The sequence below is a fragment of the Aspergillus thermomutatus genome (assembly GCF_002237265.1).
Source record: "Aspergillus thermomutatus strain HMR AF 39 chromosome Unknown NODE_7, whole genome shotgun sequence".
NCBI lineage: Eukaryota > Fungi > Ascomycota > Eurotiomycetes > Eurotiales > Aspergillaceae > Aspergillus > Aspergillus thermomutatus.
Genome location: NW_020798055.1, coordinates 229241 through 255906, shown reverse-complemented (window position 1 = coordinate 255906; position 26666 = coordinate 229241). Strand labels below are relative to the sequence as shown.

The 26666-nt window shown below is 50.7% G+C and overlaps 9 protein-coding genes across 9 annotated transcripts; 5 read left to right on the top strand and 4 right to left on the bottom strand.

Moving 5' to 3' along the window:
* Nucleotides 1-239: 239 nt before the first annotated feature.
* CDV56_109635 (fungal specific transcription factor domain-containing protein) lies at nucleotides 240-2609 on the top strand (the record flags this gene model as incomplete). The annotated part of the gene is made up of 5 exons (XM_026763254.1): nucleotides 240-415; nucleotides 471-647; nucleotides 716-796; nucleotides 856-2089; nucleotides 2139-2609. 5 exons carry the CDS (start codon nucleotides 240-242, stop codon nucleotides 2607-2609), a joined length of 2139 nt encoding a protein of 712 aa, XP_026618549.1.
* Nucleotides 2610-2893: 284 nt separating this feature from the next.
* CDV56_109632 (NAD(P)/FAD-dependent oxidoreductase) lies at nucleotides 2894-4288 on the bottom strand (the record flags this gene model as incomplete). Its single annotated transcript, XM_026763251.1, has 2 exons — nucleotides 2894-3134; nucleotides 3186-4288. 2 exons carry the CDS (start codon nucleotides 4286-4288, stop codon nucleotides 2894-2896), a joined length of 1344 nt encoding a protein of 447 aa, XP_026618548.1.
* A 583-nt stretch (nucleotides 4289-4871) lies between these two features.
* Nucleotides 4872-7491, bottom strand: CDV56_109624 (uncharacterized protein; the record flags this gene model as incomplete). The annotated part of the gene is made up of 3 exons (XM_026763243.1): nucleotides 4872-5580; nucleotides 5650-7362; nucleotides 7418-7491. 3 exons carry the CDS (start codon nucleotides 7489-7491, stop codon nucleotides 4872-4874), a joined length of 2496 nt encoding a protein of 831 aa, XP_026618547.1.
* A 2058-nt stretch (nucleotides 7492-9549) lies between these two features.
* On the top strand, nucleotides 9550-10800 carry CDV56_109617 (putative aldo-keto reductase (YakC); the record flags this gene model as incomplete). Its single annotated transcript, XM_026763236.1, has 6 exons — nucleotides 9550-9708; nucleotides 9764-9842; nucleotides 9897-10037; nucleotides 10084-10197; nucleotides 10247-10441; nucleotides 10505-10800. 6 exons carry the CDS (start codon nucleotides 9550-9552, stop codon nucleotides 10798-10800), a joined length of 984 nt encoding a protein of 327 aa, XP_026618546.1.
* Nucleotides 10801-11476: 676 nt separating this feature from the next.
* Nucleotides 11477-12620, top strand: CDV56_109613 (zinc-binding alcohol dehydrogenase family protein; the record flags this gene model as incomplete). Its single annotated transcript, XM_026763232.1, has 3 exons — nucleotides 11477-11598; nucleotides 11649-11860; nucleotides 11917-12620. 3 exons carry the CDS (start codon nucleotides 11477-11479, stop codon nucleotides 12618-12620), a joined length of 1038 nt encoding a protein of 345 aa, XP_026618545.1.
* A 1122-nt stretch (nucleotides 12621-13742) lies between these two features.
* CDV56_109606 (uncharacterized protein) lies at nucleotides 13743-14475 on the top strand (the record flags this gene model as incomplete). The annotated part of the gene is made up of 2 exons (XM_026763225.1): nucleotides 13743-14084; nucleotides 14137-14475. 2 exons carry the CDS (start codon nucleotides 13743-13745, stop codon nucleotides 14473-14475), a joined length of 681 nt encoding a protein of 226 aa, XP_026618544.1.
* A 206-nt stretch (nucleotides 14476-14681) lies between these two features.
* Nucleotides 14682-20348, bottom strand: CDV56_109596 (putative pectin methylesterase; the record flags this gene model as incomplete). The annotated part of the gene is made up of 2 exons (XM_026763215.1): nucleotides 14682-20122; nucleotides 20180-20348. The coding sequence occupies 2 exons, from the start codon at nucleotides 20346-20348 to the stop codon at nucleotides 14682-14684; spliced, it is 5610 nt and encodes a 1869-aa protein (XP_026618543.1).
* A 3265-nt stretch (nucleotides 20349-23613) lies between these two features.
* Nucleotides 23614-24476, top strand: CDV56_109590 (uncharacterized protein; the record flags this gene model as incomplete). The annotated part of the gene is made up of 3 exons (XM_026763209.1): nucleotides 23614-23740; nucleotides 23808-24189; nucleotides 24242-24476. The coding sequence occupies 3 exons, from the start codon at nucleotides 23614-23616 to the stop codon at nucleotides 24474-24476; spliced, it is 744 nt and encodes a 247-aa protein (XP_026618542.1).
* Nucleotides 24477-24820: 344 nt separating this feature from the next.
* On the bottom strand, nucleotides 24821-26220 carry CDV56_109587 (putative Pfs domain protein; the record flags this gene model as incomplete). Its single annotated transcript, XM_026763206.1, has 2 exons — nucleotides 24821-25092; nucleotides 25158-26220. The coding sequence occupies 2 exons, from the start codon at nucleotides 26218-26220 to the stop codon at nucleotides 24821-24823; spliced, it is 1335 nt and encodes a 444-aa protein (XP_026618541.1).
* Between the last annotated feature and the right edge of the window lie 446 nt (nucleotides 26221-26666).

The window sequence follows — 26666 nt, the reverse complement described above, 5'->3', positions numbered from 1 at the left end:
TAGTCGGTCCGAGGGGGGGTGTCAGGATTCCATCCCGTTTAGGTTTAGCGTCCCGACTTAGTCAGCCTATATATAGTTGGCCCCTGAGCCATCCTAATTGGACACTTGGCGCTTCCCGATTCTCTCAAATGAACTTACATAATAGTGGCCCACGTGATTTTGCTTCATGGTCACTCCCACAAAGACCATCCTCCATCGACGACAGTCCGACTCTCCATTGGAACACCCTTTCGTAATGAATGCTTCGGACGACAATCGTGCTATCCATAAAGTATCAGTGCAGCGTACCCGTCAAGCATGCGGACCCTGTCGGTGTGTACACCTACCTAGTGGCGCTTTTCGCCCGTTTGAATCCTACCCACGTGATTCCATTGATTCAATCAAGCTGGCAACTGACATTCACTGTTTGCATCAAGTCGAAAGAAAGCTCGTTGTCCAGGCGAGAAGCCGAGCTGCTCACTGTGTCGGAGACTCGGTCAGCGCTGTACATACACCGCGCGGCGGGCAGTCAATCACGCTGCATCGGAAGCTCCCTCGGGACTCGATCAACAGCGCGCCCTAGATGACGTGCTACCAGGAAATGTTTCAAACACACAGAAGTTCCGCCGTATCGAAGAGAGACTGGATGGGATAACGACCCTTCTCCAGTACGTTCTCCCCAAGTTCAAACGCATCTCATCCTTGGCTTTAGTCATGCTGATATTGTTCTGACTAGAGAGAGGTTGCCGACAAGCAGTGCTGTGAACAGTGCGCCTGAAAGGATGGGCAGTCCCAATGGAGGAGAAAGAGTCTCATGGTACGTATTTGTCAATTCCCATTCTCAGTGCGATGAATTGTGCAAATGACAAAGTTAAGTGTCTCATTTCAGCCGGAATACATCAGATCTCAAGTGCAGATTTATCTGGATCACTTTCACGACCAGCCATATTGTGTCTTCTCGAGAGATAAGCTCATAAAGGATGCTGAAAGATTCCCTTCAGAGATCATATTTCCTCTTGTCGCCCTTACCTCTCGTCTCGCAAGCAAATCCTCTGTGGACTGGCGGACATATGTGCCTAACACAGCAGATTGTACTGATAAGGCCTGGAACATTCTGGCCAATCGGTACAAGACAGGCAACTTGTGTCTTCCTTTTCTGCAGGGCACATTTCTGATGGCTCAACTAGATCTCTCCGATGGTCGGTCAGATCGAGGTTACAATAGTGTCGCTCTTGCACTTCGAGCGCTACAGTCAGCGGGACTGAACAGAAACGATGGCTACACATCGCTTCAAAATAGAGCTGACCAAGAAGACTGGAAGCGTGTTACATGGGCATTTTTCATGCTTGACCGTAATTACAATGCCTCCCGCAGCTATTCAATCTGCCTGAACGACAAGCATTTCACACTACCCTTTCCTTCTCCTGCTGCGACTGGTTCGGACCATGAAGGCTCAACGCCTTGCGGTAGACTGTACGAAGGGCCTGGGAAACTAGGGAAGAAGGTAGATAACGGAATTCTGGCCTGTCTTATCCGGCTTTCCTCGATCTGGGGCAAGCTGACAGAATACGTCTTCGAGCCTTCTAATGAGGATGCATTACCCCCATGGCAGTCCGGCTCGACACTGGCAGATCTAGAGTCAGACTGGATGCAATTCCAAATGCATTTTGCAGATACGCACCGCTACATGAATGTTGATTTTCGCCGACGAGCGCGCGACGAGCCGGGCTCGCGCACTTACTTGTCCACCTGGCTATGCGTTCAGTTTCTCTTCCATTCGATACAGGCATTGCTGCACCATCCATTCGTCATAATGAGCAAGCTTCGCCAGTACGGGGAAAACATACCATCGACCTTTCTGCAAAAATCATACGAGAGCTCCGTCATCCATTCCAGATGGATTGCCCGGTTTGTACGGGAAATGGCCGAGGTGGACTTGAAGCTCTATGACCCATTTATTGGGTACCTCTGCGCGATTGCGGCCACGATTCAGTTGGAGCATACTCAGAGTAAAAAGCAGCAAGTTTCCCGCCTGGCCAAGAACGACTACAAAACACTTGTGGCGTTCGTAGCTGGTTTATCTGCGTACTGGGGGAATATGGGCGTCTTGGTGCGTTAACCCTAATTGGCAATCGTGACAGTGCTAATAGTCTCGATAGGCCGATCGGTTAAACAAAATTGCTGAACGACGTAAAAACTATGGTTCACTGTATGGTAATCAGGAAGAGTTCTCCGGCATTCTTCCTTGCATGCCAGCCTCGACTGATTTACCTCGAATGTCTGCTGAGGATGAGGCTCTAATGTGGGATATTCTTGACTTTAGTTCATCCTGCAGTTTTGCTAAGACATCTTTATTTGAGGCTTCTCGTTCTTCGCCCAACCAGCATATGGGAGGAGTGTCTGTTCTGCCACCTCTGGATGATTCTTTTACGTCGGGCCATGTTGTAGTAGGCGAGGCGATGGACGATCAGCAAACACCAAGATCTCAAGAGTCTGGAGGGCCTGCAGACTCTCTTGACCACATTCTTCCGCCGGAGTGGCCGATTTCAAATACTGAGGAGCTGGGATTGACAATGCCCGATGCTGCGGACTGGATGCTCTTTGGAGGCTACTTGCCGGAGCAGTTGTAATCCTGACTTGCCTGCTTGTGGACTGTTGAGCGATTCACCGCACGAACGGACAATTGCTGCCTGGCTCTACAATAGGAGTGTGGGTATTCCTCTTCAGGCGTGTGCGCTTGACAGGCTGCGGAATGATTACACTATCGTTGGACCACACCATATCCTGCGCAAGAAAGGGCCATGATATGCTGGGCTCACCTCTAACGAAGAAAAGCATCATATCACATTAGGCTAATCAACATCACGCGTTATGTACGAGCATGGAAGGTCAGATGCATGTCCTTCCTGACTTTCTAGATCTTACTTCTTCTCATTGATGCAGTCGTCATTGCAGCAGTATATGCCTCCCGCTCCTGAAGTGTCATCTCTCGTCTCTCGGGGCCTCCACGGCTGCCATCCCCTTGAAAAGCATCCCCTTGGAACCGTTCACGGAACTGTATGGGGAATTTCCATTTCTCCAGCAGTTCGCGCGGCAGCTTCCGCTCGATACTACCAACAATGTACTTCCCCAGGACAGGGAGGAATTTGAAAGCACTATGATTCTGTCAGCTCTGACGGATAGCATATTCGGTGCCCTTCACTTACTGTCCGCTGCCGCCTGTTGCAATAAACAGGTTCTTGTGCTCCGGATGGTAATCGAAAATAAAGTCCCCGGTTGGCGTGTCATTGTACCAACACAGGCCCACCTTTTCGAATCCTCGTTCCGCAAATTCGGGTAAGATATCTCTCAGTCCGGCCAAAAGTCGTTGCATTCCGTCAGCGGGGATGAAGTTGGCTCGTGCTGAAACAGCGGAGCTTGGGGGTGCAGATACAGCTTTAGGATGTGGCGATGTATACCCGAACCCGTGAACCGCGACTTTCAGGTACCCTGTGGCTTCATGGACGGGGAAACAGAAGAAGCCCGTTGAAAAGTTGAAGTAGATGGGGAGGTCCTTTAACCGAATCATCTCCTCGGCTGTCAGGCGGAGCCATCCAACAATCTGTCCAGCAGCCACCATCGAGTTCCACGAGGGAATGAGACTCGCCGTCCAGGCGCCAGTGGCAACGATAAATCTGTCGCCAATGATACGGTTACCATTGATAGTCCGAACGGCATCAACCATTCCACCCCGTCCATACTCAAACTCGACGACATGGCCATTCGGGCCGGTAATGAAGCTGACTCCAGCCGCGATGCAACGACTCGCAAGTCTCTGGACGGCAAGTCCCGCATCCGCCCATCCAGCATTAGTATTGTAGAACCCGTCAAAGCCAGGCGTTGCCAGCTTCCCACTCAACGCAGGGAACCGTTCCTTCGCCTCCTCGACACTGGAAACAGTATGCCACTCCTGCCCCATTTCCGTCAACACCTTCCGCGTCTTGCGGCTGTACTCTGCCGCACGGGGCTGCACCGGCTGCTCTGGGGTCCCTTCCTGCGACACCCATAGACAAGGTGTCTGGTGAAACGCCTCCGAGTACTCGGGTGTCTTCCACAGGTCGTACGCCTCTTTGGCGATCTGGGCGTAGACTGGGTCGCCGTAGTCGAATCGAATGACGCGCGAGATATCGTTGCTGCTCCCGTCCGGAACGGGAGGCATGCATCTATCGACGACAGTGACGGATGTGTATCCGTCCTCGGCGAGCCTTAGGGCCGTGGAGAGGCCAAAGGCACCAGCGCCGACGATGATGAAGCGATCGTTCTTGTTCATGTTCCGCTTTATTCGAGAATTATTTCAATGGAATAACCTTTAATCTGAGTTCAATTCATCAATTGGGGAGATATCTTGATGTTTATATGTCCGTCAAGGACGGAACCGTGATCAACACATACTTCACGGCCCGTGAGCCGGGCATAACTGTTGGCTTGGCCAAATTGGCTGATGAGCCGGGCCGGACACGGACCGTCCCCACATCTCAGCAATAAAGAACAGCTTGGCCATCAAAGACTAGAGTACTGGATCAGTCTCGGCAGATGTCTTGATCTGTATTTTCCTTTGTTGTTTTCATGGTCATCGATCGAGTATCCCTCTCGTTGAGAAAATCTCATGATAATCTGATTAAGTAGGTCAATCTATATACTTCCTCATTTCGGAGCGTTGGAAGCTGAAGCATTGTCTGGATGAACCCATGAAACTATCAGAAAGTGATAAATTGAAACACGACGCTATTTGGACAGAAGATATATAAATGAGAGCTGAAGAATGTCTACAATGTATCAGAAGGCATTTAACTGAATATGTCCCGGACCATTCAAAGGATGACCGACTAACATTGATAGAATGATCCCCCGGTCTACTTCCGGGTGCACCGGATCTCAGCACATCCCCCCCCAGTAACTGCAACCTCCAAGCCACCGGCCCCCGGCGCCTGCTTCTTCCCATTAACCATACAAGACTGCACAGCAAAAGGCAAACCGACCACACCAGTCGTCCCCTTCGGCCCACAAACCTTGATCTCCATACGCATCCCCTCACCAGCCACCCTCCAGCTCGCCTGGATCAGGCCATGCGGAGTGGGAACCCGCCCGCGCGCCCACGAGACAGCCACATCCAGCACAGCGGGCCGGAAAGCCCACCGCGCGAAACCCGCAGAGACAGCCTGGACACCGAGGACGTACTCCGTCAGGACATACGTCGGCGCCGCGGCCCAGGGGTGCGCGTGGGAGGTGTAGAGGTCGAGACCGGGGCGGCCGTCCGGGTAGAGGTATTCCCAGGTCGTCCCGGTGTAGTACTCGTCCTGCGTGACCATCGCTGCCCAGAGGTGGTCGAGGAGGACGCTGATGGCTGTTTTGCGGGCGTTGCTTGCGGTTGCGCTGTTGCGGCTTGCTTGTAGGAGGGCTTCGAGGAGGAAGCCTGATAGGAAGGGGGAGAGATTGGCGGATGGGGAGGAGGTGATGGAGGTGGAGCTCTTGTAGCCGATTCCGAGGCGGAGGGAGGAGAGCGCTGCGATGGTGGATTCGGTTTGGGTTGTGTTTGCGGCGCCGGAGAGGATGGCCCAGGCGCTGCCAGCGATGGATTGTTAGTCTAGGTTAGATAGGTCGACTGTAAAGGTGCCAGTCTTTGAGTTCCACAGGTGCTTGGTGATTGCAGCCTTGATCGAATCTGCGTGGGAGGTCCAGCTGATTGCCAGATCCGTCTCCTCCATGGCAGTGGCGAGATTCGCCATTTGACGCAGAGTGTGAGAAAGGAGGCCGGAGACGGCAGTGCCGTTGCTCGATCCGGTGAAGAACGTTCCAAAGAAAGGAGAGACAGCCAATCCGGACTGGTTGTCAATCAAAGACACTGTGACCTCCACCCCCTTCTTGATTTTTGCCCAGTGTTTCTGGAGAAATGCCTGATCGCCAGAGTTCTGGTAATACCCAGCGAACGCGTGCAAAAATAAGATCTGATAGTCGATGAGACCAAAGGAATTGTAGACATCGGTGTAGTCCGCAGACTGGCCCATAGCAGGGGACATGCTGAAGTACCCGTCATAGATGGAGGAGGATGCCTGCCGATCGATCAGGTACTCCAAAGTCCCAGCGACAAAGTCCGAGCGATATGTGCTGGCTTGGACGACGCGGTATGTATGTGCGAAATCGCCCGACCAGACGAGGCGGTCGCGTTTGGCGCCGTCAAGACAGATCGAATGAGTGTTGGCCATGACGCCGTATTCCTTCAGCACTGAAGCGGATGTCATTGGATTATGGTAAAGCAAAGAGCTATTCTGCGCGTGAACTGTGACATCTTTGACCAGGGCTATCTGGTCCTGATATGGTCCAAAGCCCCAGGTTCCTCCCGTCAGACTACCCGAAGACCCAATGAATGAAGTGGCAATCTGCAGTTCATCTAACGGCACGAAGATCTCGGTCTCATTAACTGTGACGCCGTAGCCGGTGGCGTTGATACGAGTCGAGATCTCATACCACTGACCCTCCTTGACATCAAACGGCAGAGGGTAGTAGTTGACCTTGCCACTGGTGAGTGAGGTCTGATTGAGCAAGTTCCATCCGTAACCAACCGCTAGGGTATTCGCCGGAACAAGAGTGGTGTTGGTATTGACAAAGGTCGATCCAGTGGGATACTCGCCGGTAAGCACAAAGTACGGTCCGAAGCCCATCACCCCCGAAGCGACCTTCCATCCCGTACCACCACGGACAATCTTGGACTGGAACGTCATCGTGTAATTGTTGAACGGTGATCCCACCACTGACTGCGCTGGTTGCTGTCCACGCAGATACACACCATCTTCCGTAACTTCCCAGGTTGACGGAGCGCCATTCGCCGCAATGCATGCTTGCTGAACGGTCCGGGGCCCAAGAGCCCAGATCTCGTTGTACAGTTTGTTGGAGGACTCAAAGTAGCCCGGAAGAGCGTCGACGGGGGTGCGATCGTTGCCCGATCGAATACCAAGTCGGCAGATCTTGACGGTGCCATCTGTCAATAGTTGTAGATTTTGCCATCGGAGACCACCTTGGATAAAGAACGAGGAAACCGTTCCGGTGGATGTCACATTGAAGGTTTCGACGCGGAAGGTGTTTGAGAGACCATTTGCGAATGTCCAGGGTCCGTCACCAAACGGCGCATCGAGACCTGCTCGAGGCTCTCTGTATTTGGCCTGCAATTGAACAGTGGTCGAGAGAGATTCAACAGTGAAGGTAGGGAAACCTCCAACTTCGGTGCCGTAGTCGAGTGTCACTAGTGGGTTCGCCTGGTTCAGCGTGAAGGATCTTTCCTTTCCATTGCTACTGTAACGTTTGAAACCTGCAATTGTCTTGTACTTGATCGGAAACACAACAGAGCCACTATAAAGTTCCTTAGAATATGTGATTACCTGAGAATCTTGACGCTCGAGCATACCTATCCGCCCTGGCAAGCGACGCCAGCAGTAGGCTGCCGGCGGACAGGACGTTCAAACAACCAAAAAATAACATATTGACTGTGCCGGGCTATGGACAGGCTGACCGGATTTGGTGCCGCGAGGATAATTCCTGACAACATGTTCCAAAGGAATCGACCCCTTATGTAGGCTCATGTCTTCGTTGAACTGAAACAGGGCCGCCAGTCCACTCCACAGAAGAAGACAGGCGTAGTTGTAAGGTGCCTAGTTCCTTGTGCTACCCCGTAGATGCCGAAAACATGGAGAACTAACTTGTGGGCACCAATGGAAGGATGAACATAGTCAGGGTGGTTCCGTTCTGCATGCCGCTCCACAATCATTAATCAACCCTTGGTACGTCTCTTCGCGTCCTGACGATTTATAACACCCAAAGGCCCACCAGCCATCAACCACTCATCTGTCGTCCACTTTTTGAGTTGAAACCCTCGGAAAGTGGACGGGCTATACTGTGGACGGCTGGATTAAATTCACGGGACAAGTAGCTTTTGTAGACGCGAACGCGTTGATCATGTGCCTGAAGAGTCGGCGGTGATTGTAGATACAGCATCATAACGCGAGTTTTGCTCTAGACCCTGCGAGGGCACTGCCATCGAACGAGCATGGTAGGGAGCATTCAGACGAGGGTGTCCGATAGCAAAACCCAACCCCATAATTCTCCGCATGGATATGTGGAGAGTGTGGACATCCGAGAGCTACTGGTCGGTAACGGGGTAATTCAGCCCGAGATCGTCATCCTTACAAGGTGGAAAAGAACCTAGCGCTGGATTTGGCCAGTGGTCATCGATGATTGCCCCATGTTCGGGTAGTATTTGCGGATAACTATTATGGTGTCGAACTCTTGAGAGAGTTGCCCCCGTGCAACTCTCTAGAGTTTCATCCGTTCGTGACCGACAATACTGGAAAGGTGGGCGGCTGAGGAGTAAAGGATAAGTAGCAATGTTCATTATCAAACAGATGATTTTAGAATGATCCAGAACTGATTCAATACTGCTGCTAGTGAGGGTTGAGCAATACAGCACCCTTAGAGCGTAGCGGGCCGAGTTCTGACGTCTGACTACTTAAACCATGTCTGTCCCTGGCATCCCTGCAGAATCCTCGATATTTACTCATAGGTACTACCCCCTCTGCTCTCAGGTAGTAGGAAGTATCAACGCGCAGTCTCCTGGCTGACCGCTCTGGCTGCATCTGACTGGGCTTCATGGGGTCACGGTTTGTCTGTAGACATGGTTAGCCATGTAACGCAAAAGAGTGGATGATTAGGATTAACACTAGGCCGTCATTCTGCCTGAATGGAGTGACTTAGGGTCTGTGGCCTTGCATGTAAGCTACAAAAAGAAATCCTGTAGGGAATTTTGCTCACGACACCATGAATGCATCATTTATCCTAGACGTAAGGTAGGCCCAAGACCAGAGCACGGCAGAGGGGTGCCGGGTGATCGAGGCAGCCAGGTTATGCGTACAGTGGCTTCATCATATTTCGCTCAGTTGCTTTAGGCTTGTCATGAATTTAAAGAGGATGAGAAGAAAAATTGGGATCCATATCAGCCTTGAACTGCTGAATATGATGGCGGATCAATATGTATGGAGTGTGTGGGGGGGAGTTATGTGTACAGAACATGGAAGGATAAGGGAGCAAGCAGAACCATCTATCCACTGTGAATCGCATAGGTGATCAAGCAGCTTGACAATGATTAGCAACAAATCCACCGTTTCAACTTTCAAGGTTGTGAATTTTGAGTCACTCTTGAGGTATACTTCTATTCATCTCGAGGTCACTGGTGGCCCTGGGCCCACATGCCCGCAGTAAGCAACGACGGAGTTACGGCCGTATCGGTTTTAAGAGGATAAGCTCAAACATGTCAGCAATTAGTATCAGATGGCTGTCATCACTCTAGCTTTTCCCCGAAGATCAATTAGATGGTTGGTCGTGGTATCCATTGTATGATATCACAACATGTTCCACCAACGCGCTGATCTTTGCACACCGCTGTGATGAGCTCTCCTCAGAAGGGTATATATTTGAGTATCAGCTGCAACCGACATCAAGAGAAAGCAAGCAGATCAAGTATATCCATTTCTTTCAGAAGCAACAATGGTCAAAACACTCCCCTTCGGCAATATCCAAGTGCCCTCACCTGGCTTCGGTGCCATGGGCTTAAGCTTCGGCCTGGGCAGCAATCTCAGCTTGGAGGAAGCGGAGCCTGTACTTTTGAAGGCAATTGAACTAGGATGTACCTTCTGGGATACTGCTGTGAGTTGTCAGCCCTCTGACTGCCAGGATACAAAGTCTGACATGTCGAGCAAAGGTCGTCTACCAAGCTGGTGTGAACGAAAAGCTTCTCGGGGATTTCATCAGGAAACATAATGTCCGCGACAAGGTCTTCAGTCAGTCACTCTTGCTATCTGCCTAGTCTGGCATAAGTTAACCGACCACGTTAGTTGCGTCGAAGTGCGGTTTCAACGTTTTTGGCGATCGCTCCGTCACCAACTCGGCTGCTCACATCAAGGAGTATATCGATGGTACCATCGAGCGACTTGGCTTCGCCCCTGACCTCTACTACTTGCACCGGATCGATCCTAGTACGTCCCAATCCATGTAAACTCTGCTAAATGCTAATGAGGTCAGAAACACCACTCGAGGAATCGATCCCTGCCCTCGATGAGATCCGTAAGGCTGGCAAGACCAAGTACATTGGTCTCTCTGAGTGTTCGGCTGCGACGCTGCGCAAGGCCCATTCAAGTGAGATTTCTCGTTCCTTTCTCGTCGTATCTGTCTAACAGATGACCAGTTGCCAAGATCGATGCCGTGCAAGCGGAGTATTCTGCATTCGAGGTCCTCCATGAGACTGATGGTCTCATTGAAACATGCAGAGAACTAGGCGTAGCTTATGTCGCGTACAGTCCCCTAGGACATGGCTGGCTCGTCGACGACTTCCAATACAAGTCTCCTGATGACTTTGCCCCGGATGATTTTCGCAGGAGGAGTACGTTATCCTCGCCTGGAGCTAATGCACAATTTAAACATTTGCTAACACTTGATTATCTAGGCCCCAAATTCCAAGGCGATAACTTCTACAAGAACCGGGCAATCGTGGAGGAGATCAAGAAGCTTGCCGCTCGGAAGAACTGTACGACTAGTCAGATTGCGCTGGCCTGGGTTGCGGCGCAGGGGTTCATTGCGATTCCCGGTACGACCAAGGCTAGCCGGCTCGAGGAGAACTGGGCGTCTAGGGAGATTGATTTGACGGAGGAGGAAAAGCAGGAAATGCGCAGAATCATCGACGCTGCAAAGCCGCATGGAAACAGGTACGGGCCTGAGCATCAGGCTTTGGTGGGACATTAATCTACTGGCACTAAAACATGCGAGCCATTCCACGCCATTTCTCTAGCTCTCTAAATAGAGCCACAGCCGAGTCACACGAGCCTTAGCAACTTCTGGATTCCTGAATGTACTGTTAAGGCTTGCCAAATTGTTTTGCCGATATTGGCTGGGGCATGTAAGGAGTCTTATCCATTGTGCTAGTATCTCGCGGTATTGGTCGTCTTCTGGCCTTATTGTCGGACTAGTATCCGGCTAGCTTCCTTACAGGACATCATTGGTTGGGCATGGATGAAGCTTTTTGTTCGATTTTGTTATGCTAGGGATTGGAGTTCTAGCACACCTCAATGTGTGTAACAGTGTAATGATGGCTATACTGGCGATCCGGCCGTCCCAGTCCGGCCCGAACCCCACGCTGGACGCATAATAGGTTCGGGCCTGGAGAGTATCCAACACCTAGACTGAAAAGGTGTCCCGACAATGTACTCCTTTGTCCAGGGATTATATGTCCATAATATAGTGGTATAATATTTTAAACCCATAACCTCTCTTATTCGGGGACTTATTGAGGTACCAATATCGGATTTGTAATCAGCGATGACGTATGAAAGCATCGGCCGGGTATAAGGCATCAAGGCCCCCACTCTCCGCTTTGCTTTCAGCCAAAGCAGCCAGCAGTCAGTTCGATCGTCTCACCATCATGAAAGAAGCATTAGTTAGCAAGGGACCTTCCGTCGAAATTGTCGACAGTCCCATTCCAACGCCTGGGCCGGATCAGGTCCTAATTAAAGTTGTTGTGAGCGGAACAAATCCCAAGGATTGGTACCTCTACAATTCAGAATGTTGGCAGAATGTCTCTAACATCGGTTCAGGAAGATCCCCGAATGGCTGAACCGAACTGACAACCAAGGCGATGATATTGCTGGTATTGTCGCTGCTGTCGGCGACAATGTCACCGAGTTCAAGCCTGGTGACCGCGTCGCTGCGTTCCATCAGATGCTTGTGCCGCATGGCAGTTACGCCGAGTATGCCATTAGCTGGCAGCATACTACTTTCCACATTCCCAGGTCGACAAGCTTCGAAGGTCCGCATAGCCGTGCCTTATTAAAAGTAAGCCCATCAGCGCTGATCGATGAGTAGAAGCTGCTACGTTACCCCTTGCAGCCATGACATCCGCCCTCGCGTTGTACCACCACCTCGGCCTCCCTGAACCATGGCATCCAGCAACCTCCCGTATCCCACTGGTTATCTACGGCGGTGCTACAGCGGTCGGTGCCTTTGCCATCCAGATGGCTGTCAAAAGTGACATTCACCCCATCATCACCGTCGCCGGACGTGGCATCCCATTCGTGGAGACCCTCATCGACCGGTCCAAGGGTGACACCATCGTCGACTACCGCAAGGGCAATGATGCAGTCGTCTCTGAAATCAAAGATGCCCTGAGAGCATCTGGATCGGACGAGACGCTCTTGCATGCTTTTGATGGCGTTAGCGAGGGCAGTAGCATTACTAACCTCGGAAAGGTGGTATCGGAGGGAGGAAAGGTTGCCTTTGTGCTACCAGTGGAGGACGATGCGCTTCCTGCAGGTATCAACAAGGCTAAGACTAATGTAGGTTGTGTTCATGCCGACCAGAAGGACTTTGGATTCGTCCATTTCAGATACATCGCCAAGGGGCTTTTGGATGGGTGGTTTAAGCCTCACCCGCATCAGCTTGTACCGGGTGGTCTTGGGGGACTACAGCAGGCCTTGACGGATTTGAAGAATGGTAAAGCGAGTGCGATCAAGTATGTGGTGAGGGTAGGAGAGACCGAGGGAGCGACTGCTCAGGGGTTCAGGGAATAATCATGGAATCTGGTTTACAAATACCTCAGACTCACCCACGAGGAGACAGAGAGGGCTGCTCATCTTTACCAGAAAAAATATCCATGGGACCACATGCTTGGAGTCCATAGCACCTTTGACTTTCTGCATACGCCGGTCTCAAAGCGGCGCGTAAACATGGAGTCTGTTATAATGGCGATATATCAGATTGTCCACAGTCTAGGCTCTATACGTACCAAAGAATCCAATGCAATGTTATTCCACCTCATCTGGTCTATTGAAACAGGTTCGTCCGAAGCACAGAAAAAGGGTGAGCAGCTGCTCTTTGGAGAGACCGACCACAGGGTCTTCAGAGACAACTAAATTGAGGATAATTGGCCTCAAATGTCTAAGTTAGAAATGCAAACTGAATTCTCATGTCCAAATATCGACTCTGAAAACATCTTGATCGCATGATCTGAGTCGTTGCACAGCCAGCGTTTGCCCGATCCTGCCGATATGAGATCTCGATCTCGATCCCGATCGTAAATGCTGGAGAATATCTTGCTTCTATCTTGATATTTGCATCACTAGGCTGTCATAATATTCTCGGCAACCCGTCCCGACCATTCTGCAAGCGAATGCTCGAATCAGATGATAGGTATTAACAACAGGGAAAGGCTCTTTCAAAGACATTGATAGTCCTCCGCGGCCTAGATAGCTATCACGCATCTTTCTTTCTAGGCAATAGCTCATACTTGCGTACGGATTGCAAAGGCCCGCCGCACACCTCCTTGATTTCCATTCCCGATTTCAAGGAAATCTTTCTCTTTTGCCTGGAACATGGAGGATGTTGAGTACGTCACTGTGAAGGCCATACTCAGCATCCCTTGCCCAGCTGCGCTTGAAGTAACGAGGAATTCAAGAAACCAGAGCGACCATAATACAAGATCTAGAACATGACGTGAAAGTGACATTCATGTTCATCCTCTTCCTTGGTAATTGTTTCCGCTTGATTGGACCCTGAATCCTGCATCCCCCGGACTGTGGGGCAAGTGTGGAGAATGATCGACCCAAAGATATACATCACAAACCGAGACGGGGTATATAAATGTACCTCCTTGCACAATCCCCTAAACCACAACCTACTACATAACGCTCGCCATGTTCCCTCGCTGCATCGCCTCCAGAACCCTAAGACCATCCACAGTCGCCCCCATCACCACCAAACTCACCCACACCCACAAACGCGCCTTCACCCTCACCCAGCCCACCATGACCCTCCTCTCCGAGGCCATCAAAGACGACCACCGCGAACTCGAAGACGCATACAACAAGATCCTCTCCGCCACAAACGTCGATGAGAAACGCCGCTGGCAGAACCAGTTCACATGGGAACTAGCCCGCCACTCCATCGGCGAGGAGCTGGTCGTCTACCCGCTCATGGAGAAGAACCTACCCAACGGGAAGGCGCTGGCCGACAAGGACCGCGCGGAGCATAAGACTGTATGCCCCTCCCTCTTCCCCTCTGCAAACATGCGGTGCTGATATGGTGTAGGTCAAAGATCACCTGTATAAATTCCAGAGCCTCTCGCCCACGGACCCCGAGTTCGAGTCCACGATCAAAGCGCTCTGGTCTGATCTGGGGGAGCACATCAAGGAGGAAGAACAGGATGACCTGCCTTCGTTGGAGAAGACGCTGGCGAAGGATGACTCCGAGAAGCAGGTGAAGTCGTTCATGCGGACGAAGAAGCTTATTCCGACAAGGAGCCATCCCGATGCGCCTGATAAGCCGCCGTTTGAGACTGTTGTGGGGCTGATGACGGCGCCGATTGATCATCTGGCGGATTTGTTTAGGAAGTTTCCCGAGGAGTCGAAGAGTCAGTTGCCGCCTTGAGTTTTTGTGTTGGTATTTTTGTATATGGTGAATTGTGTTGCGTTTCAAATGAGTTAAGATGATTACCAAGTATGTACATGCAGATGATACTGTAATATGAAGAGTGTAGGAAACGGTTCAATGAAAGTAATAATTGGAATGACGAGATGAGGAATTAGGTGGTAGGAAAGGGTTCAAAGTAATAATTGGAATGACGAGATGAGGAATTAGTTGGTAGGACAGGGTCCAGCTCCCTTGGACGTTTTGGTCACTGTCTCCGTCTGCGTGACTGTCTTCTTTACCGTTGTCGTCTTGGTACTCGTGGCCCGAGAAGTAACCGTGGCCGAAGGCTTGAGACTATATGTCGTCGTCTTCACAGTCGTGCTTGTAGGAGTGGCGAGCGTGACCGTCGATTTGATTGTCGAGACGGTCGACTTGGTCACGGTGACTGTGCTCCGAAGAAGCGAGACGGTCGAGTGGATTGTTGTTGTCTTGAGGCTGGTGACGGTCTGTGTTGCACCAACCACGGTGGTAGTGGATATCTTGGTTGCGAGCGAGGTAACTGTCACCGTGGTGGTAGAGGCCTGGAGGGTGGTAGTCTTTCCGACGGTTGACATGCTTGTCTGAGTGACATAGCTTGTTACCGCTGGGATGGTACTGGTCGTGCCCTTAGTCACAGTCGACAGAACGGTAATGGTGCTAGTTGACGCTGGGATAGTCGTCGTCTTTCCGGTCGTCTTGGTGGTGACCACAGTGACAATATCAGTAGATGCAGGAAGCTTGACGGTCGATGTCTTGACAATTGTTGTGAAAGTGGTGAAGTCGGTGACAGTCGCAGCGGCAACAGCTCGAGGCATTAGATTCCGCTTCACCTTTGCAGCTGGAACACAGCTGATCGTCGTGGTGACAGTCTTGGCCTTGGAGACCGTAGAAGTGACACTCACCGTGCTTGTGGTAGCCTTGGCCGTGATAGTGGTAGTGCCGTCGGTACCCTTGGTGACGGTGACTGTTGAAGTCACCTTGACTGTTCCTGGCGTGGAGGTCGAGACAGTGGTTGTTGTGCTCAGCACAGTCGCAGTTGTCGTTACTGCTTTGGCTGTCACCGTGGTGGTCCTGGAAGAGGTCAATGTGCTCTTGACAGTGACAGTAGACGGTGCATGGGTAGTTGTTGCAAAGACTGTGGTAGTTCCCTTCAGCGTGCTGGTCTTCGTGCTTTGAGCTGGTGTGACGGTGAGACCGACATCACTGGTAATGACAACCTTCTTCGTGCTCGTCTTCGTTGGCTCAGTGACAATTACCGTGCTCGTGATGGTAGTCTTCTGCGTCGTCGTCTTGAAGGATTCGGCTGCAGTCAGAATCGTACCCACATCTTCCGTGACGGTAAACCTGGCGGTGGAAGTCTTATCGGTGGAAGTCAAAGTAGTGTACACAGTCTCCTGATCCGTCACGGTCATTGTAGTTGTCACGGTTGATGGTGTAACGGCGACGCTTGAAGTCGGCGTGGCTGAGGTTACAGCCATACTTGTAGTGATTGCGATTCCGGGGACGAACGGAGTTCCACTGACATGGGTGAAATCAATCCAAGATGTAATCGCGAAGAAACTTGACAACTGGAACTGAGAAACGCCGCTAGCATCCAACTGCGTTGCAAACGACGCACGCTGAGCAGTGGACGCCCCAGGCCCATAGTTACCGTACTCTCCGAACACCACTCCATCGGTGTTTGGACTACTCGAGGACCACTGCTCCCATCCAGCAGCGGTCACACACGAGTCAAGGTATGAATCCACATATGCCACCCGAGCGAAAGAGTTCCATGGTCGGCCGAGCGAGATGTCGGACATTGTCCCGGCGCCTGTAGAGGGAACGATGGTACACTGGTCGAAGACGAACCCAGCGGCGGTGGTGTTTGTAGAGCGTTTATCAGCCGTCAGATTGATGCCGTCTTTATTGGGCGCAATGGTTGACTTGAGGAAGTAACCAGCTCCAGATCCCCATATCATATCGATGTTCCCCTCGATGTAGCTGTTGCTGGCAAAGAAATATCCATTGATCAAGAGAGCATCCTGGTTTCCCTTCACCTGGCAACCGTAAAGAGCAGCATACTTGCTTGACTTGACCGCGAAACCGAGAGATGCATAGTTCTTAGTGGTGCCAAAGTTATTGACAAAGTTGATGTTGATAGCCTGGAAGTAGTTACCCGTAGCATAAACGGTGGCACTATCCGAATTTGACTGGTCGGCCTGGGTATCGACACCAGCATTATACTGGATAGTGACCTGGTTGCTGTTGTAGTCGAAGGTCGACGTCGAGTAGCCAACGAAGATGGTGGTTCCGGAACGGTTAAGCACGAGCTGCTCCTCGTAGATACCCGGGTAGATGAATACCGTGGGGGTCACTTTAGTGGAGGTGGGTAGGGCGTTGAGCGCACTCTGGATAGTGTCGTAAGTAGTCACATTTTCAATCGCCGTCTTGGACACGATGTAGGCTCCAGCAGGAGGAACAGTTCCATCATACGCAGCCGGGGTAGCAGTAGCACTAGCAGTCGCCGTAGCCGTAGCGGTTGAGGTCCCAGTTGGTATAGTAACAGAGTCCCAATATGTCAGATCGATCCAGTCAGTTGACCCCATCACTGCTTCAAGTGTATAAGCGTCAGAGGTAAGTAGAGTACAATTGCCAAAAGCCTGTCGAGCGGCCGCGTTATTCTCCCAATTGCCCGGCCCTGAATTGTTGAACTCGGCGAATGTGATGTGGTCCGTACGGGGGTCGCTGGTACTCCAGACCTTCCATCCAGAGGGCTGGATAATATCGCTCAAGTACGAGTTCTTGACGACCACCAGCGCATACGCGGAGTACGGACGGCCGAGGTATACGGTCTGGGTGAGGTCGACCGTGGCATCCGGGGCTGCCTGGAATGTGCACTCGTCGAATATGTATCCACCGATAGCAGAAGAGGACGCACGACTTTGCGCTGTAATGGCGGATTTGGCTCTTTTGGCGCCGATGGTGCATCCCTTGAAGTAAGCCTTGGAGTATCCCCAGATAAAATCGATTGCACCCTCGATATAGCATGATTCGTAGTATTGATATCCAGCCGTACTACCCGTCAAGAGGGTATCTTGCCAACCGATAAAGCTACAGCCATAGAAGCCAATTTGCGAGCCGTAAATTGATGCGGCGAGAGTCACATAGGACGACTGCGATCCGTCCAAATTATCGCTGTTGATGATGTTGATGTTGTAAAGCGCAATCTTGTTGCTGGCGGTGAACAGGGTTGCCGTCTCAGCATCCGAGTGACCCGTTGGCAGAGGAGACACAGACAGGCCTCGTGCAAAGGTGATAGTGACCTGGTTCGTGCTGTAGGACTCGCCAGGATTTCCAGACTGATAACCAATGATCTGAACAGGCCCATTTCGGTTGATCGACGGCACCTGCTCATTGTAGGTGCCAGGATACATGAAGATGATCTGGGTGGAAGAATCGTTGGGCAGAGCAGCCAATGCAGCCGTCAAATTGCTATAGGAATCATTCACAGAGCCACCTTGAGAGACAATGACCGCGCCTACTGGGGGAGTGGTGCCGCTGGTTGGATGTCCCCACGAGGCAGTCACCGTAGAGGAGGGAGTAGCAGTAGTGGTAGGAGTGGTAGTGCTCGTGTTTGTGCCCGTAGATGATCCGGTAAGGCTGTAGGAAGGAACAGAGTTATACGCTGTCATGTCCAACCAGGTTGTATCCCCAATCCAGGACGAGAGCGTGTACGCGCTCGCAGCATCTGCAGAAAGGTTGGTCGCAAATGACGCACGGCTGGACGACCAGGCTCCAGGACCCGAGTTGTTGTACTCTCCAAAAGTGACATAGTCAGTTTGGGGTGCGCTGGTAGACCAAATGCTCCATCCGGCGCTGTTGATGTGCTTGTCTAGGTAGGAGTTCATATACACGGCAATACTGTACTGCGAGTAAGGTCTTCCAAGGTACGTTTGACCGAAAGTGGTGCCGTACGTGTTGGTGTAGGTCACATAACAACTGTCAAACACGTAACCCCCAGCGGCAGTGGAGGAGGATCGACTCTGGGCGGCGATACACGCGCCTGCGGTATTCGCCGCGATGTAGCACTGGTGAAAATAGGCAGTCGAGAAACCCCAGATGTAATCGACCGATCCTTCGATGTAGCAATTCGAGAAGACTTGCGTACCTTTATTAGCCAAGAGGGTATCTTGGTAACCGATGAAGGAACAACCGTACGCAGCCATGTTTGAACCGTAAAAGTCTGCAGCCAAAGCAGCGGTGTTCTTGGTCTGAGGATACGTGTTGACGAAGTTGATATTGTACAGCGCGAGACCTGAACCATCGGTCTTCTTTGCATAGATAACCGGAGTGCTTTCATCCTGACCAGCACTGGTCAAGACACCGTACGAAAACTGAATAGTAACCAAGTTTTGGGTATAATCATTCTCAAAGGAGGTTTCACCACGAAGAGTGACCTTGCCTGCGCGCGTAATAGAAATCTGCTCTGTGTATGTTCCTGCCTTGATGTAGATTGTGTATGCCTGACCATCATTAGGCAGAGCTGCAATGGCCTGACTGACATTGGCGTACTGACCCGCAGTGGGATCCTGGGAGACAACTAGGGTTGAGGACGGCGTCGCTGCGGTAGACGTCGCAGAAGCACTGGTGGAGGATGTCAATATCGCAGTCGATGTGGCCACGGCAGTCGACGAGGTTTGAATCACGTCTGAGCTTGCAATCTCTGCCAGGACATTCGAGTTCACCCAGTCGGTAGACGACGAGGCAAATTGCGGATAGACACCGGCGAATACCCGGTCTATCGAAAAGCGGGTCAGGTCGGACGCACTCATCAGAGACACATATTGCGAGCGCGAGGCCTGATTGCTCGAGTAAGACCCTGCTCCCGTGGTTCCGTATTCACCATAGAAATTGAGGGTGTTCTGAGTGGCCGTGTCGACATGCACGCCACTAGCAGCAATCAAACTTGCGAGGTATGTGTTCCGGAAGACGACGACAGATCCCCCGGCATTGTTCGCTGCCGCCAAGTAGACGTTCTTGTTGCTCGTTCCAGACTTTTGCTGGACAGAGCAAGAATCAAACACGACGGTCGAGTTGTACAGGGTGGTTCCAGATGTGTAGCCCTTGTTGTAAACAAGGAGAGCGCTGGAGCTAACAGGCACAATTGTGGTGTTGTAGATGTACAGACTGGGATAGCTGTAGATTACCTTGTCCAAGGCCTCGATATAGCTGTTGGCAATAATACCCAGTCCCAAATTGGCGGTGATGCCCAAGCTTCCGGCAGACACAAACTGGCATTGGTAAAATGCATTCTTGGATCCTCGGATGGTTGCCGCACCGTAGCTCCCCGTCGCGGTGTTCACAAAGTTGATGTTTTTGAATGTGATACCGAGGACATTGACGGAGATGACGAGAGGGCTGGCGGCAGAGATTGTGACCTGATTTTGCGCATAGTCGTTTTCATGGGCAGTCTCGCCAACGATGGTAACGGAGGGTGTGGCAGAGACAGTGACAGCTTGGGTATAGGTTCCCGCTTTTACAGTGACAGTAGGAATCCCTTGATTCTGAGCATAAGAGATGGCATCGCCGATTGCAGTAAACTGTCCGGAGCTGTCGGTAGCAACGACAACCACCGAAGACGAGGCTAGATGGAAGAGGGGAGTCAGTCCGGCTGTTTCTCAAAGAGAGAGCATTGACGTACTAAGAGATGAGGGGGTAGTAGTTGATGAGGTCAAAGACGCGGCCGCAGTGACTGCAGCAGAACTAGTACTGGACGATATCGTCGTGGCTGAACTCGAGCCAACTGTCACACTTTGGGCAAGTGCTAAGCTGGCTAAGCCGGTCAGGCCCCAGGCGTGCCAGAAACGCATGTTGGCACGACTGAACAGGGCCGATTCTCAGGCCCTTTGTCTTGGTAGGACTATGCCGTCCCTGAGAGGGTAGTGGTGACTTGACCAAATCCGCTTGCTTAAGCGGAAAGACACACCGTGGGCACAATGGAGGGTATGTTACTCCTATATATCCGAGCGCGAGGAGAGTTTACCCCTCTCATTTCTACCAGCTATCTTGTCCACTTATTGATCAGTAGCGCAAGCCTCCCGGCCCCGAGGAAACAGAAATTTACCGACCCTCGGAACTATCACGCCTACCCTCGCCCGCCATAGTTCGGGGAAACATAAGCGATGGCCCATTGGATGCTAAACTCTCAGAGCTGCCGAAGAACTGTGGATTAGGTTCTACTCTCCTCACGGTATCTATCAACCTTCAATTACTCCATAGACTGGAGGGATCTACTCCGTAGACTGTGGCCAGATCATGGGAACAGTCCCAACAGAAGACTTTGGTAGCGGCTCGGTGTAGTTCCAGCTCAAGCAGAGAGTCAAAGACGCATTGGTCCTTGTCGTTTTCCATCGAAACTTCAGCAGCAGTCCATACCGGAAGCTACCGAACCACGTGGCTTCCATAGATATGTACCTAGTCTCTGGATCCTTCAACGGGCGGCATGATTGGCAGGATTTATGCTGAGCAGATGGATATTTTCCGTCAATCAGAATGCAGCGTTCAAAACCAATCTTTTTTCATCTAGCTCCTGGAGACCGATGGTGAGCTTAGACATACATTACCTAGTCTAGAAGAAGCAGTTATCCCGATGATCATGAATCTCTCATAATTTCCAGCCAATCATATGGCCCACTGGTGCCTTTCTGGCCACAGCCTGGGAAATGGAATGCCTGGCCCTAATTATTCTTCTGCTCTGTACTCGGATACTCCGTGTACAAGTCGCACAATGGAGCCAAGCAGTTATCAAGATCCGGCAAAGCCGTCCTTTCTGTCGGCTAACATAACCTTCTTTGTCAACTGCGCGCTGGAGTGGAGTGTTCCGAAAACCTTTTGTCTGTTGGTCCAACTGAGGCATCCACTTTCGTTCTTGGTTCGATCAGAAATCTCAATTCCTAACTTGGAGACTTTGGTCAGCTTCTGTCGGGTTGTCATATCTTGCACTACTTTTCTAATTGATCAATTTGTGAGACGTAGCACGACCGTAACAGCTACACCACAAAGATACTTCCATCTGACCTCCCCAGCAGCAGCACTGCCATTCACTTCAAGGATCACTCCTAAGTCCTAAATCTAGATCCCAGCCGTGATTTACTTTGGGAAAAGATTCCCATGTTCGGAGTTCTAAAATGTGAAAGAAGGGAATGGACTTGATGTCAAATGTCCTGTTGCAGCTCTTTAATATATGCCATGATTTTCTCAGTAGTCGGGGCGCAATCTGTTCATAGAGTTGGGAAGAGAAGCTTGGTTCTTGTTTACCATCTACTTCATATAGCCTCGGAAATTTGAAGCTTGTATATGCAAGTGATAGGTTCGCAGATCAGCACTGATCAGGATCTGCAAAGATCGCTCCGCAGTCCGCACCCTCGGTCCTCTCAGTCAGTACTACATAGTGGATGTATGTTTGGAAAAATGTAAAATACCTCCAAGTCAATAGACAATGATTTTAGACTAGATTGCTAACTGGATCGCCTCTCTATTGGCATGTTCTTCCCAACTTTATGCAAGTACGAGCATTAACGTGTGACTTAGCTCACGAATATATACTTCCACTTTTTGGACAAAATGGGTATCAGAGGGTAAGGGGGAGCAATCGATAGAGGGCGCCAAATGGCTGCGACATCAGAGTGTATGTGAATCTCGATTTGAGAATCCCCTTCCTTGGACTCAAATATATTTTCTGCTTCTCTCTCCGTTGTCTCTGTTAGGTTAACCTTCGACCAAAAAGCGTACTTCCACGATTTTGGCGGATCTGCTTGGAATTATGTTCTTAGCATCCTTAGTCATTGCCATGAGTGTTCTTCAATATGCCAGCTTTTCTTGCCTCGTGCGCCACGATTGTTCCTGGAACCAGTTGATCAATTACTATTGAAAACTTTACACAGTACTCTTCATTCAGGCCTTAAAGATATGTTCACCTAGCTCAACTCCCTTGTGAGCATTCCATGGCTGATAAATCAAAACCCAAACATGCTGAGCAATGGGGCTAATAATGCACTTTGTTGCTAGTATCTACTGCATGGCCATGGCCTACCCCTACTAGGCTGTAAGCGCGGGCCGCAACGTGCAAAGGAGAAAGTCATCCAACATAGCCATCTGCAGTATTGTTTCTTAACAAGCAGCACTTTTTCTATCAGATATGCCTCTTCTGCTTCACTTCTAGACTTTCTTGACATTACAGGAAGACAACCCATTCACAATGACATCCTTAAGTTGAGTTGCCACTCAGTTTAACCTGCCAATCTTCATGAGCTTGCCTCATTACCAGTTCGCTAATCAGCATCAAATGATATATTGCCCGCCCCGCAAGATCTTATTTCCCACGAAACGATTCAGATTTTCGACAATAGCAGCCAATCATCCCTCGGATAACACTGATTGCGGTCTGGCCATCTTACTGGCGTCGGCGCGGTCAATCCGTCAAAGTCCCTTCTACGACTCTAATTCTGACCAGGGAGGCTATTGCGACTAAGTCTGTGAGAGCAGACGAACATACCTTTATATATCAAGAGACAGATAAAGATGCTATCGATTCAGATCACCCCAGAACCCCATCGAATATGCGTGTTTCGCTGCAGTTGATAGAATGTCATGTAGATGATCAGGCGCAGCCGAGGCTGTCTCTGTCTGGGTGTGGGCCATAAGAATGCTAGACACACGCTAGCAATCAATCTTAATCTATATTCATTTACAACAATTCCATTGATAATCAAACACGGAGGATGTCATTGGATGTAAGATCCTCGATCTGATCTTGTCCAATTAGAAGTGATGACATCTCGAGGAAGTATTTCGGGCAGTGCTCAGACACTTAATCAACGCGATCGAGATTGGCTAACGTTCGAGACGGTCCTATATCGAGAAATCTGTCCATTACCCTAATCCCTGTCCATTTGAGCATCCAGATTGCATATGCCTCGCTTATGTGCGTCTCGAACTCTCGGTGCTGCACCCAGGCGGCAGGGATGTCAGAAGAGGGGCTGAGTTGTTATTAAGGCCCCCGTGTGTCTCTCTGCGAATGCGTTAATTTTTCAGGATGTCTTATATGCACACAGAATAGATACTGCTCACATCAAAATGGGTGATGCAGACGCTCTTCCAGACTATGTCCTCGACCCTAACGCCGTCTTGAACGACAAGGACGCTGCCTGGCGACATGGCGCACCCCCAGATTACTCAAAAACAAGAGAATTCTACGAGCAGAGTACGCAAAACACCCAAGGCTCAGATCATGAATCCCTGATAGAAGACTAATCATACCCGCTCTGCAGCCAAAAGAATGACCCATCAGGGAGGCAGCCTCCCCGACCTGGTCTCGAACCTCGTCAAAAACTGGGAGATCGAAGCATCCTTCAAGACATCTCTTGACGACTGGCGCACAATAGACCACAGCCAATACACCTTTTCGCTGAACGGTGGTCCTCCCCAGACAGGCGACCATATGCTCCGAGTGGGCACTTACAACGCCCTACTTATGTACAGCTCGTACTATGACCCCGAGCATAATGATTTCTCGACCAGTCACAAGGCGTTCAAGCGGATGATGCCGACTTTTGCGTGGGAGGTCTTGGAGGTGTATAGTGGGCCACCGGTTGTTATCTTCAAATGGAGGCATTGGGGGTACATGGCGAATGATTATGTTGCGTATAACAAGTGAGCTCTCACTGATGGCCTGGAACGTGATAGACACTAATCCATGCACTAGTCGAGGAGAGAAGGTCACTGTCAAAGCACATGGTGGTCTGATCGATATTCAAGGCATCGTCGTTGCCAAGGTCAACGGTTCACTGCAGCTCGAAAAGATTGATGTTTGGTTTGATCCAATGGATATGTTCTGCCAGATTGCGCGCGAAGAGAAAATCGAAGGCAAGAACAAGGATCCAGTCGATGCAGTTGGGGCAGCTGCAGGCTGTCCCGTCCCAGGCCATGGGACCGTCTAGAACGAGCAAGCTTTCCTAAGGTTGGGAACGAATGAAAGGATCAGAATCACGACACACCGCGACGAAGCGATTTTATGTAGACACGGAACATGGTTCGGTCTAGGTTCTCTTATCCCCATATTGTCCCCTCTGAATCGCCCACATATTCTCTGGTATCGATGTTGCAGAGACTAATCTCGTAATATTATGGTTCAAGGGCTGAAACATCATGAAAGGCCCGACGAGTTCACATTGCCCTGCAGCTTTCATCAAGTATAAGATTATATAGAACTGTATAATACTAGTCGACATGTCAATGGTATACATGGGTGAAACTTCAATGCTAAGAGGCATATGGCCAATCGCTAAGACATGAGCCAATGGCCACAAGCCTCGACCAGATGAGCTCCAACAGAGGCATACAAGTATCCAATCACGAACGCCAATGCAGCGATACAAACGTTAGACCAAAGATTGGATGAGGTATGCAAGGAATAAACCATTTTGATAGTGTCCGAGATACCCGACAACGTTGAGACCCTGGCAATTTTTGCCAATGGACCACGCCCTGACTGGAACGGAAGTCGGTGATGGCTGGCTGCAGCCCGTTCATTCGAGTCGATACCACCCGGTTGTTCTGGCGTATGAGTAAGCGCCCTCGCCCATCCAAGTGGAAAAGAGAAATAGAAAATCTGCACGTACCGACAGGATAGACTTGGGGAAGGTCCACAGTGTACTCTAGCAGGAGGGCCTTCGTGCACGCGGCCGCACTTGCCGCTCCATATCTCTGCCATTGCTTGGCCTTATGACAATCCGCATAGTCAGCGACTGCTTTGATCACAACGCACGATGTCTCCTCCCATAATCCGATACCCTCCATTTCTATCCCAATCACGCCCGTCTCGGCGACAAGTTGATCGCGAGCGTGTCCTGAAATCAAGACAGTATCACCGGAGGCAATGGGACCGAGATGAATAGCTGGCTTGGGAGCCGAGTCTGATTCTCCCGATGGTCGGGACCTGCAGCCCTGTGCATGGTCGGAGCAACCCAGCTCGTCGCAGGTAGATCTGAGCGCTTTAGGACATATGTTGCCCTCCTCGCAACTGCCACAAGAGCGACACATGCCACAAGGACGCAAGTCACGATGCTGATGGAGATGGGCTGGAAAATAGAGACGATCCTTGTCCACACCAGGGTAGGCGGCACTCTGTTCGCCGAGGGATTGTTGAACAATCTCCAGCAGTTCCGCCATGCTAGATTCCCACCGACGCCTTTCGTCCGCGTTGTTGACTTTGGCAAGAAAGGTTTCCATGCGATGACAGGGCCTGCCTTGGACGTATTGAGGCTGATCTTTCCGGATGAACGCGGTGGGTAAAAGCTTCCCAATGTCCCACTGCACGAGACGATCGCTAATAAGGACATCGCCTAGAAAAATATCCCGTCCATCGTTTCCGCGTGGGACGCCGCCGCAAACACCGACAAGTAATGCCAGCTGGATCTGGTGGTAACTCAACTTCAAGTGCAGCGTTGTAGTCATCGCCTTGCATTTTCCCATCCCGGGCATGTAGACAAGAACTACATAGTGATTGCCGATTCTCCCGTTCATGTAAGCATTCTCATCGGACGGGTCTTGGCCAAAACAGTGGTCATCATCGTCATAATACTCATCAAATATGGTTTCTACCGCGTGTGACTCGACTGGTAGCGCACAGAGAATTGCGATTTGGAATTGGTTGCGACTGGTCGGTCGAGGGATCTCGGTCATTGTTCCTTCGTAGTACTAATTGACATTGATGATATTGTATGACGCTCGGAGGAAGAGGATAGTTATATACTTGACTACAGTCACAATTACGCTGCGATTCTATCTTTGGTATTATTTTCTCTGACAATATGAGACACACGTTTCGAAAATGCGCCTTTGCAGCCTCATGGCGCTTTGGAAGTGCCAGCTCAGAACGGGTACACCTCTCTCCGCACCCTCTAAGCGCCGTTGAAGTGTCATCGGCGCACTTGTTTTGCGTACTCTATTCGCCGAGAGATGAGGGGAAATATCGCTAAAAGCGCTGTCAGCCTTCTGTAGGCGCCGCGATGAAACTTCATTTAGTCGCAGCGCTGATTGGTACGTCCCACAATCTAGGTACTTTCCAGCTTGTTTAGATGCTGTTTGGAGATCTGGCCTAGAAAATCTGGCTGGGATGATCAGCTTTA